This window comes from Macaca mulatta, chromosome 16 (genome assembly GCF_049350105.2).
Source record: "Macaca mulatta isolate MMU2019108-1 chromosome 16, T2T-MMU8v2.0, whole genome shotgun sequence".
In the NCBI taxonomy this organism is placed as follows: Eukaryota; Metazoa; Chordata; class Mammalia; order Primates; family Cercopithecidae; genus Macaca; species Macaca mulatta.
The window spans coordinates 45,327,881-45,344,720 of NC_133421.1; the positions used below are offsets into that span (position 1 = coordinate 45,327,881).

Here is a 16,840-nt window from a genome sequence, read left to right on the forward strand (position 1 = left end):
AAGCAGGTACCTAGGTAGACGAGGCAGCAGAGAGGATGGTTGGTTCTGATTAACGCTTAATTATCTCCTGACCACTGGTAGGGAGGTAAGGGGTGAGGGCAAGTTAGTAAGAGGACGTGATCCAAGCTTTCCAGCATTTTCTCCTAGTTTTCTCTATCTAGGCAGAGACTCCTCTCTAGCTTTGCCGTCAAATTCTGGACACAGATAAGCACTTGATTTAGGGAGGCAGGCTGGCCGTCCAGAGAAGCTTTGACTCTGTCTTTCCCTCTTTCCTCTGGTAGAAGGGCATGTGGCTGAGTGGAAAGTATACACAGGCAGGAGTGAGGAGACCTGTATTCCAGTGGAGCTTCTGATGAACAGAAGTGGCAGTAGTGATTCCGAGAAATGTGGTAGGTAGAGTGACACTTGTTTATTCATGGAAGGTAAGTATAGATTGTTTTCTCAGGGGAGCCTGAGAAGCATCTTTAGGGAGGGAGTCAGGGAGTAGACCCAAAGAACTGACTTATTTGGCAATTTCAGCAAGGACCCGGAGCTGTTTCTTGATCCTTGGCTGCCAGGGCCCTATGGCCTGTGGCCTATGTTTTCGTGGTTTCGAGCAGTACGGTGGGAAAGCAGGTGTTTTCTTTTGGCCTACTTTGGTGATGGACTTTGCAGTAAACAAGGGGTTCAGCTTTGCAAGTCGAAAGTCTTGAATAGTTAACTCTTCTGGGTTCTCAGGCTCTTTCCGGAACCTTGTGGGCTCTGCCTTCACATTGGTCTTAGGTGCCTCGTATACAGAGAGAACCTTGTTTTTCAGCTTGTTTTGGATCCAGGGATCAATTGAGGCACAAAGGATTAATGTTTCTTGTAGCTGCGTTGAAACAAAGGTCCTAGTGCTGGCTCACTTTGGGTTCAGGCTAGGAGACTCCAGAGAGGGGACACCCAAAGGAAGGGGGAATTCTAGCCACAGGGCACTGTGGCCCCAAGGAACAAGGTCAAGGGACAGTGTCTAAGGGCTCATGACCCTCTCCTCCTGACAAGGAGCAAATGGTGGTGAGATAGGTGGGAGAAGCTTGGAGGAGGGATAGAGAAGAGGAAAAGGTGGGCAGGAATGCCTTACTTACACTCTTCTTCACAGCCTGGTGGTTTTCTGCATCTAGTAAATCCAGGAGCAAGTGGAACACTTGTGGGCTGCGGATCCCCAGGACACCCTGGTAGAAGCAGAGTGAGAGTGCCTACGTAGCCAGCCCCAGGAAGATGCCTTATACTCTTTCCCATTCTAGCCCCTTTGTGAGACTCTGCAGCATAGAGAGCGGGGAGATAGGGTTTCCCAGCTGAGATACTCCTTTCCTTGCCATTTGGGACCACTACATGGGACTTTAATGCCCATATTTGCTAGGAGGAGTCAAGACAATTTCAGCAGCATCTAAGCAACACCCCTCACATCAATCTTCTGTCCCTTAGCCCACCCACCCCCAACCCTGAAGAAAAGGTTATCTTAACTCTCGGTAGGGCTGGAATTCTAAAATAAACAACTTCCCCAAAATGTACAGGCCTTTATTCCCCTCAGTGACTCTGCTCAATCGCCTACTCCGCCTGCCATCAACACAGGAATTGGGTCAGAGAAGCAGAGCCCACCTTACCAAAGAGATGACTGCTTCCTGGCGTGCAGTGGCATCTGGGTTCATCAGTTGTCTGTGTAGAAGGGAGTGAGTATGTTATAGTTGAATTAAGGAGTAGGGGAAGTGGAAGGGAGGCTGGTTGCTTTTTAGGTCCAGAGTGAATTAGGCAAAGTGATGCTAATTTCATTCATTTCCTTCTCTTGTTTCTTGGATCAGAAAAGGGGCTGGGAGAGGAAAAAGAGGCACCACAGTTTGCCAGAAGGCACTGAATGATGATCAGGACTGTCCAGAACTTTTCTTTTAAAAGTTCTTTTCGTGTCATATTTTCAGCTTTATAGCAACCTATACCTAACCTTAGTAGGTATTATTACTCTCTCTTTACAGATGAACAAAAGCTCAGGGGTCAAAGAGTTACTTGGTTAGGGGCACAGGAAAGGGAGAGCTCAGGACCTGCTGCACTGCAGGTTCTCAGCTCTCACTGACCCTCTGCCCCCTTCCCACACCTAGGATTTGGCCCTGGCAGCTCCCAGGCCACTCACGCCTCCACCAAGTTCATCATCATAGGCTTCAACTTGAGTTCTTCCACAGTTTGAGCCACAGCCTGCCTCACAGCCTGCAGAGGGATCAAAATGAGTCAACAGAGAGAGGGAATGCGTAGGGTACACATAGCAGGGTCTCCTAACTCAGTCTGGGGTGCCAGGAAGTCTTCCTGGAAGAGGTGATACCTGAGCTGAATGAAACTTGGAAGGTGAGTAGGAATTAACCAGGCAGATGGTTGGGGTTGGTCAGATTTTAGGAGCAGAGGGGAGAGCATATTCATAAATCTGGAGGCAGGAGAAGGTGCAGAGAGGATGGGGAGCTGAAAATAGTTCAGCTCAGAGAGGTGACCAAATGGACTCTTCCAAGCACTCTGAGTGCTCTAATTACCCTGGGACAACAGGTATAAATCAGGACATGGTTGTTGTAAGCATAGTTGGTGCGTCGTTCTGGCGGGGAGAATGATGAGAGGTGAAGCTAGAGAGGCAAGTAGGCTTGAGCTGTGGAAGCAACATAAGCCATCCACAGGGCATTGGGAGCCAATAGAAAGTTTTATGCAGAGAAGGCACAATCTGATTTATATTTTTAAAAAATGTCTTTAGAAATATAACACCTAGTTTTATAACAAGCTATAGTAAATACAAAAGCAAGGGAACATAGAGGAAGGTAGGATTAATGCTGGTTGGTGATTTGGGAAAGCTTCCCATAGGAGGTATTGTTGGGATCGGTCTTGAAAGAGCCATACAGTATTTTTAGTAGGCAGAAGGGGAGAGGGGTTACTTACTGGTGCGAGTGAATAGTATGAGACAGTTTTTTACCTTATAGAAGGAAGGATGACTCAGATCATTTTAACCTGAGAGAGCTGCCTGAGCAAAGGCAAGGTGATATGAAAACATGAACTGTGTTAGTTGAACAGGAGTAGGTCAGGATGAATGTGATACTTTGGAGGAAGCCAGGGGAGGTCTCCAGAAAAGGGAAAAGAGAAAGGTTTGGGTGTCTCTAGGCTTGGGAGCTTTGGTCTCACTTACGAGGAAGGGTTCATTATGCGTCTTCCTCCTGAGCAGGTTAAATGTGAGTTCCTCTAGCCCCTGTGCCTGGATCTGTTCCAGCCCAATGGTCTTGAGCATTTGGGTGGCTTCAAAGCGGTCCTGAGGTCGGGAGTGAGGGTTAGCGGGGAGGTGTGAAAGATGGATTCCCTTCTTCATCCCCTAACCCTATCCTAGTGCCAGGAAAGGAAGGGTACAGGCAGTCCAGAGCTTACCTCAAGGACACTGGAAGAACACAGCTGGTCTAGGACGGCCCTGATGACTGGGGCTGAGTGCACATGCATCACCTTGACCAGCATCCTAAGTGCCTATGAAGGGCAGGGTAGGGCAGGGTGTACAGGGCCTATAGGCATCTGTGTGGCCAGGTGGACTTGAGGTCTGAGCCTAGAACTGGTGAGGAACAGCTAAGGTCCTTTTTCCTGCCTCTTGGCCTCTTGAGAACAGAAGTTCATGTGTATATATACATAAATGAACACCCATACCTATCAAATATACACAGACACATGTACACTTATATGTCCATATGAACCCATACTTATACATGGACATAGTTGTAAGCACGCAGAGGATACTGCAGTGCTCCACCACTAGGATGGCAGGATCCAGACCACACACAATTCAGCAGCAGCTTCTGTTTTCCCAGGTATCCCAGCCTCCCGCCCCTCACACCTTCATCCGCTGGGTCTTGAGTCCTTGGCACAGGCACTGCAACAAGAACTCTTGGACCATGTTGCTGCGAGGCCTCAGGAAACCCAGGCACAGGGCTGCCTCCAGAGATGCTTCACTGGACGACTTCTTGATCAGTGTCTGTAGTACAGGCACCAGCTTGCCCTCATCCCCGACTTGAGTCCTCTGTGAGGGAGACAGGACACAAAATGGGTAGGGGGAGGGGCTATGTATTTAGCCAGGCTTTGTACTTTATGCTTCCAGACTGTATTCACCTTCCTCCCTAAAATGAATCTTGTGCATCAGATTATTTCACCCAATTAACTTATTCTTGCTGTCACCTACTTGCTCCTAGGTCAGATCTCATTTCTCTATAACTATCTCATGGATGGATCACTGTTACTCTCTTCAACACTTCTTCTGTGTTAATTCCTGTCATTTAAAAAAATGTACATGTGAGTGATCCCATACCTCTCCTCCAATATCCTTGTTCTCTTCTCTGCCTCAGCCATCCCACTGAGAGACCTGATCATTACCCACAAATGCAGCTTCTCCATAATCTCCATTTCATGGATCCCACTCTGACCATCACCTCTTTTTCCAGTTCCTGCGGCCAACAATTGTTTGATTCTACAAGGGACTAATAATCCATTGAGCCTGCCACCTTTGCATTCCTCCACACCTCCGTCCCTCTTGACCCAGCTTAAATTCCATGATCCTGCTGTAATCACTCCCCTTCCTCACCCTCAACTTCTTTACCCACTCTTGCTTCATTCTACTCCCTGGACAGAACTACAATCCTGGCTAAATCCAACTCTCCACTTTGTGCCACTACTTCCTGGAAAAAAACACTGTGGCAGTGAATGATCTTATTAAAATGTGTGAACCACAGACCTCATATAGACCCTTAATGCTGCCTGGTAATCATACTGTTTTTCCCTGGGCAGTTCTCTTTCTCACTCTTCTAATTCACATCGTTTCTGGAACACTTCTTCCTCTATTCTTATTCTTGGCTAATGACCTTGCTTTCTACTTCACTGAGAAAATAAAAGCAATAGAAAGGAAGTTCCATAGACTCCTATGACCACTTCTGTCCAACTTCCAATACTTGCACCCATATGCCCATCCTTTCTACTTGTTAACTATGGACTATAACCATCTATCTAAGGCCAGTCTCCACTTGTGTCAGACTTTATCTCTTCTCACCTGTTTAAGGACATCGTTTAAGAGCATTGTTATTTTTCACACTCTCTTCAAAGTCCTTATTTATTTATTTATTTATTTATTTTTTGAGATGGAGTCTTGCTCTGTTGCCCAGGCTGGAGTGCAGTGGCACGATCTTGGCTCACTGCAAGCTCCACCTCCCAGGTTCATGCCATTTTCCTGCCTCAGCCTCCCGAGTAGCTGGGACTCCAGGCACCCACCACCATGCCGAGCTAATTTTTTTTGTTTTTGTATTTTTAGTAGAGACGGGGTTTCACCAAGTTAGCCAGGATGGTCTCGATCTCCTGACCTCGTGATCTGACCCTCTCTGCCTCCCAAAGTGCTGGGATTACAGGGGCGAGCCACCATGCCCAGCCCAAAGTCCTTATTTTTCTAACAACTGGATCATTACTCCTCAGTGTGGAAACATGCTGTTTTCTTTTTTCTTGACTCTACTTCTGTGCCAACTACTACCTTTCTAGCAAAACTTGGAAAGTTGTCCATATTTGCTGTCCCTAACTTCTTTTCTTCCCAATCTCTCTTAAACCCACTCAAATCAGGCTTTCACCTCCACTACTCCACCAAAATGGCTCTATTAAGATAATCAATGATTCAGCCGGGCGCGGTTGAGCCTAGGTGACAGAGTGACCCGTCTCAAAAAGAAAGATAATCAATGATTCCCACATTGTTAAATCCACATATGAGTTCTCAGTCCTTACATGACTTGATATGTTTGATTTCTCTTCTCTCCTGGATGTATATTCTTCACTTGATTTTCAGAACACCACACTCTTGGTTGTCTTCCTACCCTATTGGCCACTTCTCAGTATTTACTTGTTCCTTCCCTTCTCCCTGACCTCCTAATATTGGGGTGCCCCAAAGCTCAGTGATCTCATCTAGTGTAGTGACATCATATGCTGACAACTCCCAGATTTCCTTCCCTAGTTCAGACTTCTCTCCTAAACTCCAAATTGTATATCTAACCATTTACTTACCACTTCCCTTGGAGTTCTGGTGGATGTTTCAGACATAACTTATCTAAAACTAGATTTCTGATGCAAACTCCAAACCTCTTCTACAGCTTTCTCAACCTTAGTTGATAATAACTTCATCTTTTCAGTTGCTAGGCCAAAAATCTTGGCTTCATCCTTGTTTCCTCATTGTCTTTTACAACTCATTCAACCTGTCAAGAGTTTTGCTTTCAAAATATATCCAGCATTTGAGGCCAGGTGCAATGGCTCAAGCCTGTAATCCCAGCACTTTGGGAGGCTGAGGTGGGCAGATCACCTGAGGTCGAGAGTTCAAGACCAGCCTGACCAACATGGAGAAACCCCATCTCTACTAAAAATACAAAATTAGCCAGGTGTGGTGGTGCATGCCTGTAATCCCAGCTACTCAGGAGGCTGAGGCAGGAGAATCGCTTGAACCCAGGAGGCAGAGGTTGCAGTGAGCTGAGATCATGCCATTGCACTCCAGCCTGGGCAACAAGAGCGAAACCTCATCTCAAAAACTCCCAAAATTATATATATCCAGAATTAAATCACTTCTTACCAACTCCACTGGGATCCCCATGGTCCAAGCCATTATCACATCTCGTCAGGATTATTTCAGTAGCTCCTAATTGATCTCCCTGCTTACACTTTTGGCCCGTAACCCCCAGTCTTTTTGCAGCATATAAGTCAGAGTGAACCTTTTGAAATGTAAGTTACATCATGTTATTCCTCTGCTCAAAATTTCTAATGGCTCCCTATTTCTTTCTTTCTTTTTTTTTTTTTTTTTTTTTTTTGAGACAGAGTCTTGCTCTGTCACCAGGCTGGAGTACAGTGGCATGATCTTGGTTCACTGCAACCTCCACCTCCTGGATTCAAACGATTCCCCTACCTCAGCCTCCCAAGTAGCTGGGATTACAGACATGCGCCACTACGCTCGGCTAGTTTTTTTTTTGTTTTTTTTTTTTGTTTTTTTTGTATTTTAGTAGAGATGGGGTTTCACCATGTTGACCAGGATGGTCTTGATCTCCTGACCTTGTGATCCACCCACCTCGGCCTCCCAGAGTGCTGGGATTATAGGGGTGAGCCACTGCACCCAGCTGGCTCCCTATTTCACTCAAAGTAAAAGCCCAAGTACTTAAAACAGCCCAGAAGGCCACATATGACTTAGTCTCCTATTAACTTCTTTAACTTGACCTCATTTCTTATTGCTGTATTCTTACTTCACGTTAACCACACTGGCCCTCTTGCTTTTTTTTTTTTTTTTTTTTTTTTTTTTTACTTTTTAAATGGTTTTATGTGCAAATAATAAGCAGATGTTGTACCCATAAATTCTACTTTCCAAAAACGAGCTTTTTAAAAGAAAACCACATAACAACTTTTAAAAGGCACTGGGATTCCTCTGCTTCTAGATCATTGGTAGGCTAGAAAAATAAAGTTTGTTCTACCGGGAATCACAAGTTAGAACTGAATATTCTCCAAAGTGGAAACTCTAGAGTGTAGTGTCACTCCAGGCAAAGATTATTCAGTTCTCATCCCCAGCATCCACAACTACCTATCAGAAGGGTTAAACCAGGTCAAAGCAGTCCAGCATAATTAGGCTTCATCAAACAATGTCATTATGCTCTTCTAAGATGCAAATAAACCAAAATAGGAAATATTAAAATCAAAATAATATTTGACAGTGTCATACAGATTGTTAGTTCCCTGATGTGTTCCTCCTTCTGTAACATTAATAAAGGGAATATTTTACTGCAAAGAATATTTTGTTTTATATATCACTAGCCATGGATTTTAGCCATTAGTTATTATATGCTGCCTAATGTCATTATCCAAATGGCATAACCGTTTTACGTCCACAATTCACTTCTGTAGTTATAAGTAGAATTTTCATGATTTACATAAATCTATTAGTGAAGATTTAACACTGAGATGAAATCTAACATTCATAATACCTGATGTTTTGTAGATGGCAATGTAGGAAAGATATATTTTAATCACTTTTCATTTAAGTGACCTTATGTAAAAAATAAACTAATAATTTAGCAGTTCGAAGTCTTCAAAGGGCATTTTCAAATGTACATAAAAGAAATGGTTACAGAGATTTTTAAGAAGCATCCTCTTGTCCACATCCTCTTGTAACTGCTGTACCATTTTCTCTTCCAACTGCTTCGCTTTGCCTGCAAGAGGGGCTCGGATAAGATGGATGTTTTGGGCCGGGCGCGGTGGCTCACGCCTGTAATCCCAGCACTTTGGGAGGCCGAGGCGGGCGGATCACAAGGTCAGGAGATCGAGACCACAGTGAAACCCCGTCTCTACTAAAAATACAAAAAATTAGCCGGGCGCGGTGGCGGGCGCCTGTAGTCCCAGCTACTCAGGAGGCTGAGGCAGGAGAATGGCGGGAACCCGGGAGGCGGAGCTTGCAGTGAGCCGAGATCGCGCCACTGCACTCCAGCCTGGGCAACAGCGTGAGACTCCGTCTCAAAAAAAAAAAAAAAAAAAAAAAAAAAGATGGATGTTTTGCTTGACTTCTTTGATATCCTGAACTTTCTGTAGCTCTTTATTTTTCTTCAATCTGTTCATTATAAATTTAACGTGGCATTTCTGTTTGATCTCTTCAACTCTCTTCATTGCATCAATAGTTTTATTCCATCGCTCTTGCTAGCATTTGATAGGTTCATTTCTACGTTTTTAAAATTCAAATGAATTATCCACTGTAAGCTCTTTCCGGAATGCTTTGGTCCACCTAACTTTGTGAGGATTGCGCTTCTTTTTATAGTTTTTATGACATTTAGATTTACAAAATCTGAACACCTTGCAATCATTGCGGACAAACATCATGTCGTGGCTTGGGGTAGGTGGGCCCCGAAGAGAAGTAACACTTCTTGATACCCTTGTTGAACCTGTGTAGGTCCTCACCAACCAAACGCCATGCTTGAAAGCCCTCTTGCTTTCTTAACCATGCCAAATATACTCCTCCCTTTGCATTGGTCCTTCTGCCTGGAATGTCTTCTCTCAGATATCTGTAAGGCTAACCCACTCACTTTCTTTATGTCTTTGCTCAAATGCACCTTCTAAATGAGGCCTTCCCTGTCTACTATATTTAACATTGCAACCCATCCCTACTCCCACTTGTCACTCCTGATCACTCTTACTTACCCTGCTATGTAATTGTTTCCATTGTACCTGTCACCTCTAACATACTACATAATTTTCTTTTTCTTTTTTTTTTGAAATGGAGTTTTGCTCTAATTGCCCAGGCTGGAGTGCAATGGTGCAATCTTGGCTCACTACAACCTCTGCCTCCTGTGTTCAAGCAATTCTGCCTCAGCCTTCCAAGTAGCTGGGATTACAGGTGTGTGTCACCATGCCTGGCTACGTTTTTTTTTTTTTTTTTTTAGTGGAGACAGGGTCTCACCATGTTGGTCAGGCTGGTCTTAAACTCCTGACCTGAAGAGATCCACCCACCTCAGCCTTCCAATGTGCGGGATTACAGGCGTCAGCCACCATTCCCAGCCTAATTTTCTAAAAATAAATTTATTGGTTATGATGGGTCTCCCCCATTAGAGGGTAACCTCCTCCATAAGGACAGATATCTTTGCCTGTCTGGTTCACTGCTATATCCCAAGGGCCTAGGACAGTGCCCGGCACATGATAGCTGTTTATTTTATATTTGCTGAAAAAATGGATGAATGATGGATTCTCTTTTACATAGAGCAATGATGGGGTCAAAGTAAGAGAACACTAAAGGAGAAAAAAACAGTAGGGTCTGAGGACTCTCTTGGGCCCCGTGTCTTCTTGACAGGTTTTACCTTAATAAGTTATTTTAGAGATGATAATGATAATGATGGTTACCACTGAAAGAGCATAGGCATTGTACTAGGTGTTTTACATACATTATCTCATTTAGTCCTCTCAACAGTACTATCAGGCAATTACAGATGCTCCTCTATTTACAATGACATCCCATGAATGAGTTTATCAGGCTGTAATGTCATACTCATGGTAAGTTAAGGAGTGTACTGAATATGTGTTGTTTTTGCACTGTTGTAAAGTCAAAAAATCATAAGTTAAACCATCTAAATCTGGAACCATCTGTACTGTCTCCATTCTCCATTTTAAATACAAACTGCAGCTCTGAAATTTGGCTTTTCAGAAATGGACTAGTAAATGGCCAAGCCATATGCTTCTATTCAACTTCCGAGGGAACTCCTCAAGGACAGTGTCTTCCTCTATCAAAGCTGTGCTAGGTTAACTTCTTCCTCACCCAACCCCCAGCTAAACCTATCAATTACCTTGTCCAGCTTTGCCCCTAGTTGACTGTCCTCCCAATCACCTTGTCTTTAGAGACAGCAGCCCAGGAGTTAAGAGCCATTCGTAGCCCCGTCAAAGTCTCCATCCTTTGACCCTCATTTTTCTCCTTCAGCTGTTTGATGAGAGCCCGGATCACATGCTTATTTAGGCAACCTGGACAGGGAGGGGCCTCAAGTCAGGGCAGAGCCTCTGGTACTGCCCTTCTCTGCAAGGACCTATTGAACTCCACTTTGCTATTGAGACCTAAGTTCCAAGTCCTAGGTACCACGGTGTTGCCCATCCTCCCAGGATACCAGGGCAGCTGACTGAACATGAACACAATTCCAAGCGCCCTCCCTCTCCCTCTCTCTAATCTCTTTTCCCTTTTCACCCCACCTTCCTCTCTTGGTGCGACATAACTGGGATAGTTCTCAGGCCTTGCCAAATGCTAGGTTGGAGTAGGTGTATGCTCCTCACCCATTTGTCCTTACCCAAAGGAGAAAGTGGTTACACTTTCTCAACTCCCCACCAAGGAAGATGACATACTTACCCAGGATGGCCAGGGTTCGGTAGGCCTCGTACTGTACTTTCTCTGGACCAGTTTGGGCCTAATTTAAGAGGCAGGTGGTAGGAACATATAATAAGGTGATGGAATGTCAGAGCTTTAGGGATTGTCTCAGCTTAACTTCTCATTTTACAAAAGAGGAAACTGAAGCCTAGAAAGTGACCTATCTATTCTCAAATACAGAATACAGGTAAAATGGTTCAATGGAAGGAACAATGCAGTTGGGAGTTAGATGTTTGTTCAAATCTCTATCTGGTATCTAGTAGCCACTTGGTCTTGGGCAAGACCCTTGGTCTTTCAGAGCTTTCATTTTCTTTAAAAAAAATACAGATACTAATTCCTGGTGTTGTTGTAAGAGTTAAATGAGATTATGGATATTAAGAATGCATGTTCCCAGTGGTAAGCTGATGTGTACATATGCGGTGTTTCCAGTTAAGGCAGAGAATGTACTCTGTTCTGGTTTTCAGACTTTCCTGGCTTTTCAGTCCAATAATGTCTTTTTGGTTAGACCGGGGGATCTTCAGATTCTTCCTTCCCCATCTTTTAGATCCAGCTGCTCTTCTAAGAGGCCAAGGACATGAGATGGGGGCATGCTGCACAGTGGTGGCTATGTCCTTACTGGATCTGACCTGCCATCCTAGCACCCTGAGGAGCCTTGTCTATGCCCATGTACCACACATCTCAGACCCTGTTTCCTTCTTTCCTGAACTCCAGCAGTTCTTAGACTCACCACCTGCTGTAGTGCCTTCATGACAAACTTGTCACTGATGCGTAAGCATCCCAGAGCCTGCAGGAAGAGGGATGGAGGAAAGAGAAGGAACCCTGGACACCATCCCCAGGAGTTACCATTCTCTGGACACAGCTGGAGTTTGTGCTTGGAATACCATCCCCATAACCACCATCACATCAAGCAGCTTTTTACTTTCCAGCTCGACCAATTCCTGGCTGTAACCACCCTCCTGTATCCTTGCCTTTTCTCACCTGTGCTGCATAGAATTGCTCATCCTCTCTGGGAGATTCCAGGCTTTTTGTGAGTTCCTGCCCATCCAAGGCAGCCAGTGGAAAGGAAGACAGAGAAAAATACAGAATTTCAAACTAAAGGGAGCTCATCCAATCCAATCCCTTTTCCTACCCTCCCTCTGTTTTTCAGGCAAGAACTGAGGGCTGAAGGATGGTGTGAGCCCAAGGGAAGGGCACCCAGAGGGAGGGAGTCCCCCGCGTCCTCTCCCACATGGTCCTGACCCTTAATCTTTGCCACTTCAGGGGGTCCCAGGTAGGCTCTAAGGGCCTAGATTGCATCTCAGATTTTATAGTCAGCTTGCTCATGGGGAGATGGAACGTTTGGATGTGGGTTTGATGTACTTCTTTGATGTACCTGTGTGAGAAATTGCATAGGCAGCTTTGGTCCCCTTGTACCTTCCCTCCTCAGGTTGCACCCTCACCTCTGCCACAGGGCTGCGGCCCACCTCAGAAATGGGACCAGAGGAAGACAGATGAGGACTCAGTGATATCCACCAGAGCCGAGCCGAGCTGGCCAAGCCAGGTGGAGCTGAGCCGAGCCGAGCTGCCCTAAGCTCCTCTCTGGGACCTGTAGGCTGACTTGCCTTACTCCCTGGGCCACCCCTTCCTTGCCCTTCCTTACTTTCCTAGAAGATGTGGAGAGTGAGGAGAATATGGAGGCCAGCAAAACACACCTATGGTCATCTCTCATTTTCCTCAACATCTTCTCAGCCTCCCGTTCCTCTCGCTGATCATACAGGTCGTGCCAGTGCGTGTAGATCTCAGGTTTATTGAAGTAGCAGTACGGGACTGAGTTTGGCTTGCTCGGATGCTGCCTCCAGCACTCTGGACTTGGGGGAAACTCTTCCTTTGGCATCTGGGTTTGCAAGTGGCAGAACAGTCAGAGGGGTCCCCTAGGCCCTTACTTGGGGTATGGGGAGGAGGGGGTAAAGAGAGGGAAGGGCAGGGTGAGACAGATGCCCTCTAGCCTCTCATCTGAGCTGGAGTCACAGCTGCAACTTAACCCATTGCATAACTTGGGCAAGTTACTTCATCCTAGCAAGGTCTCAGTCTTCTTATCTGTAAAACAAAGCTAATAATCCTTGCTCTGTGTCCCTACCAAGATTATTGTAAAGATCAAAAGAGATCCAGATTGTGAAGCCACTGGTGATCTGTAAATTGATCTGAACACATAGTTTGGTTAGTTGAGGGTCTCAAAGCACTTTGAAAATGGCATTTGGGTAGGGAAATGAAAAGGCAAGGTGTGGGAAGGATGTGGAATAAAGGTGGGGAAAAGACAGACTGTTGCTCATTCAGATACTTATTTGAGTACCAACTATGTGCCAGGTACTGTGCTGGGTGCTAGGACTGCAGTTATCCTTGCCCTCATGGAACTTAACAGTTTAGCAGGAAAACAGACTTTCTTAAAATAATCTATCACTTAAACAATTGTGAAACTACAGCTCTCACTGTAATGGAGGATTTTGAGTGGGTCAGGGGCTTTCTCTGAAGATTTGACTAGGATTCATCCCTGTCTCTTCTTAAGCCTTTCTTTCACTCTTTGCAACAGATCTGGGCAACAGGGTAGAGGGGCTTCAGCTGTGGTTCCCAACTTTGTGCTGAGAAGATCATAGTAAAGGTTCTCAAGTGATTGGCATAAGTTCAAAAAATGGAGCATTGACTCACAGTGACTAGGGTTGCAGATTTAGGAAGAAAAAAAAAAAAGCTCCCTCCTCCCCAACAACAAAAAAATACTAGGATGTCAAGTTAAATTTGGATTTTAGGTAATGAATGAAATATTCGGGGCACATTTGTACTAAAACACCATTTGTTGTGTATCCAAAATTCAAATTTAATTGGTCATTCTATATTTCATCTGGCAACCCAAACTGTGAGGGTTGCTAACTGTCCCTGTGTTAACTAATAAAAATGACTTCCATTAGTAAGCACTTTCTGTACAGCCAAGGCCTCATAGACTTTGTCTCATAACAACTCCACAAAGGGAGGTGGTCAGGTGTTAGCCTGTGACACAGGAAGCTCCTGAGGCTCTGAGGGGGAAAGTGACTTGTTCAAGATCACAGAGTTAATGTGAGCGCCAGAGATGAATGTCAGGGTTCTATGAGCTGGCTTTAACGGGAAGGGATAGTTTGCTGCCCCTCCTAACTTTGATACAGCTCCCAGGATAGCAAAAGTAAGGGGTCTTACCTGGTAGCAGGACAAGGGCAGATGAACAGGAGCCATGGCTTTTCTGAGTTCTGGCAAGAGGAATAAGAGTATGTGTGTGGTTCAAATGAGATAGCAGTTGCAGGCTGGGCGCGGTGGCTCCTGCCTATAATCCCAGCACTTTGGGAAGCCAGGAAGGGCAGATCACCTGAGGTCAGGGGTTTGAGACCAGCCTAGTCAACATGGTGAAACCCCATCTGAACTAAAAATACAAAAAAAATTAGTCAGCTGGGCACGGTGACTCACACCTGTAATCCCAGCACTTTGGGAGGCTGAGACAGGCGGATCACGAGGTCAGGAGATCGAGACCATCCTGGCTAACATGGTGAAACCCTATCTCCACTAAAAATACAAAAAAGAAATTAGCCGGGCATGGTGGCAGGCGCCTGTAGTCCCAGCTACTTGTGAGACTGAGGCAGGAGAATGGTGTGAACCCGGGAGGTGGAGCTTGCAGTGAGCCTAGATCGTGCCACTGCACTCCAGCCTGGGTGACAGGGCGAGACTCTGTCTCAAAAAAACAAAAAAAGAAAAAGAAAAACATTAGCCAGGGGTGGTGGTGCACGCCTATAGTCCCAGCTACTTGAGAGGCTGAGGCAGGAGAATCTCTTGAATCTGGGAGGTGGAGGTTGCAGGGAGCCGAAATCGTGCCATGCCTGGGCAACAGCAAGACTCAAAAAAAAAAAAAAAAAAAAAGAGATAGCAGTTGCAAAGATGGGTTACAGAATAAATACATTCGAGCATTTATTTATTCAGCATTTAGTGACTACTACTACCAGATATTTCACCAGGCACCGGGCAGATAAGGTATAATTCCTACCTTTAAGTGGCACATAGCCTACTACCTTCCTAACTCAATATGTGGTTTGCGGAGCAGCAGCATTGCTGTGCATATTAGAATATTTGTGGGAATTTTGAACATGGCTAGGTCCTTCATCAAACTAATCAAATCAAATTATGTGGGGATGGGGCCTAGGCATTTTGGAAAGCTCCCCAGAAGATTCTAATGTGCAGCTGAGGGTGAAAACCACTGGGGTCATTCAGTGTCTCAAAATTGATTGTGCATTAGAATTACCTGGAGAGGCTGGGCATGGTGGGTCATATCTGTAATCCCAGCCCTTTGGGAGGCCAAAGCTGGCAGATTGCTTGAGCCCAGGAGTTCGAGACCAATCTGGGCAACAAAATGAGACTGCCCCCTAACCCTCAATTAGGAAAAAAAAAAAAATCACATGGAGAGTTTGTTAAAACACAGATTTCTGGGACTCATACCCACAGTATCTGATTCACTAGATTAGGGGTGGGGTCTGAGAATTTGGATTTCGTGTTTTTTGTTTTGTTTTTATTGAGACAGAGTCTTGCTCTCTTGCCCGGGCCGCTGGAGTGTAGTGGCACAATCTTGGCTCAGGTCAATCTCTGCCTCCCAGGTTCAAATGGTTCTCATACCTCAGCCTCCCAAGTAGCTGGAATTATAGGCACCTGCCACCACGCCCAGCTGATTTTTGTATTTTTAGTTGAGATAGCGTTTCACCATGTTGGCCAGGCTGGTCTCAAATTCCTGGTCTCAAGTGATCCGCCTGCCTTGGCCTCCCAAAGTGCTGGGATTACAGACGTGAGCCACCGTGCCCAGCTGAGGATTTGCATTTCTAACAAGATGCTGATGCTGCTGGTCATGGGATCACATTTTGAGGACCACTGTTCTAGCTGGAGAGACAGAAGTGTTTCTTAGTGATTAACAGAGGGAAACAAATGTGAAGATAGATGTAGACACAGGTGGTACACTTGAGGGGTACCTAACCTGGCTGGGAGGATAAGGGAAGGTTTCCTAGAGTGAACTGCACAAGCTGAGTCTTCAATACAAACAGGAGCTAGCCAGGTGGATAAGGGGGAAGAGCATTAGACATGGAACACCCTATGCAAAGATTTGGAGGTGCAAGAATTGAGGGTAAAGAGCAGGGTGCAGGTGTGGGAGAAGAAACTGGGGAGACACACAGGTGTCCCATCTTAGAGGGCCCTGTAGGCCCTGCTGAGGAGCCTGAGACTTACCTTGAGGACTGTGCAGAGCCATCAAGGTGTCCAAGGGCCTGCCTTGATGTTTCCCATGGGTTTGCTGAACTCACCTAGACCCTTGCCTGGGAGTGAGAGCCAGGTAGCATTTCTTTTTCAGTCCCCTTCTCTGGGCTCCATTTCTGTCCATCCCAGCCTCACCTTTGGTCCTGTCTGGATATTCCAGCCATGGATACAGGAACATTGACCTGGAGATATCAAAGATATCAGTTGATTTTTCATAGGCCATCTTCTTCTCCTGGTGGAGCCAGAGGGAACCTGCAGCGGGGAATACAAGGCTTTTAGGGGAGTGGGGGCACAGCTGGAGGAGACCTCTCCTCTGTGGTGCAAGAGGTACAGGTGAGGTGTCTGGACTTCTGGAGGTAGAAGCTTCCAAGTGCTAAGCAACCAGGTTACTTTGGTAAATAGAACACTCAGGTTTCACTTCTGAGCCCTAGCTGTGGCATTTGAGCTAGTCACTTTATTTTCTGAGTTTCAGTTTCCTCACTGGACAAGTAGGAAAGTCATGTCTGTCTGGCTTAACGAAAGGGCCTGTGGTGAGGCATAAACTGGAGAAGAAAGTCAAACCATTTGGTGAACTGTCAAGCTCAAGTAAGCCCATGTTAGGATCAGGGATTGTTCTTAGGATTAGTCATTGTGAAAATGGCAGGGATGGGA

General features: G+C 45.6%; 1 protein-coding gene across 1 annotated transcript; it reads right to left on the bottom strand.

The window, feature by feature from the left end:
• Nucleotides 1-385: 385 nt before the first annotated feature.
• Nucleotides 386-16,555, bottom strand: HEATR9 (HEAT repeat containing 9). Its single transcript, NM_001194645.3, is given in 15 exon segments — nt 386-850; nt 1,104-1,190; nt 1,623-1,674; nt 2,141-2,214; nt 3,167-3,286; nt 3,400-3,492; nt 3,854-4,036; nt 10,379-10,509; nt 10,886-10,943; nt 11,631-11,687; nt 11,882-11,938; nt 12,143-12,275; nt 12,595-12,776; nt 14,105-14,154; nt 16,325-16,555. Coding segments are annotated over 15 exon segments (1,713 nt in total). The 5' UTR covers nt 16,413-16,555; the 3' UTR covers nt 386-502.
• Nucleotides 16,556-16,840: the final 285 nt, after the last annotated feature.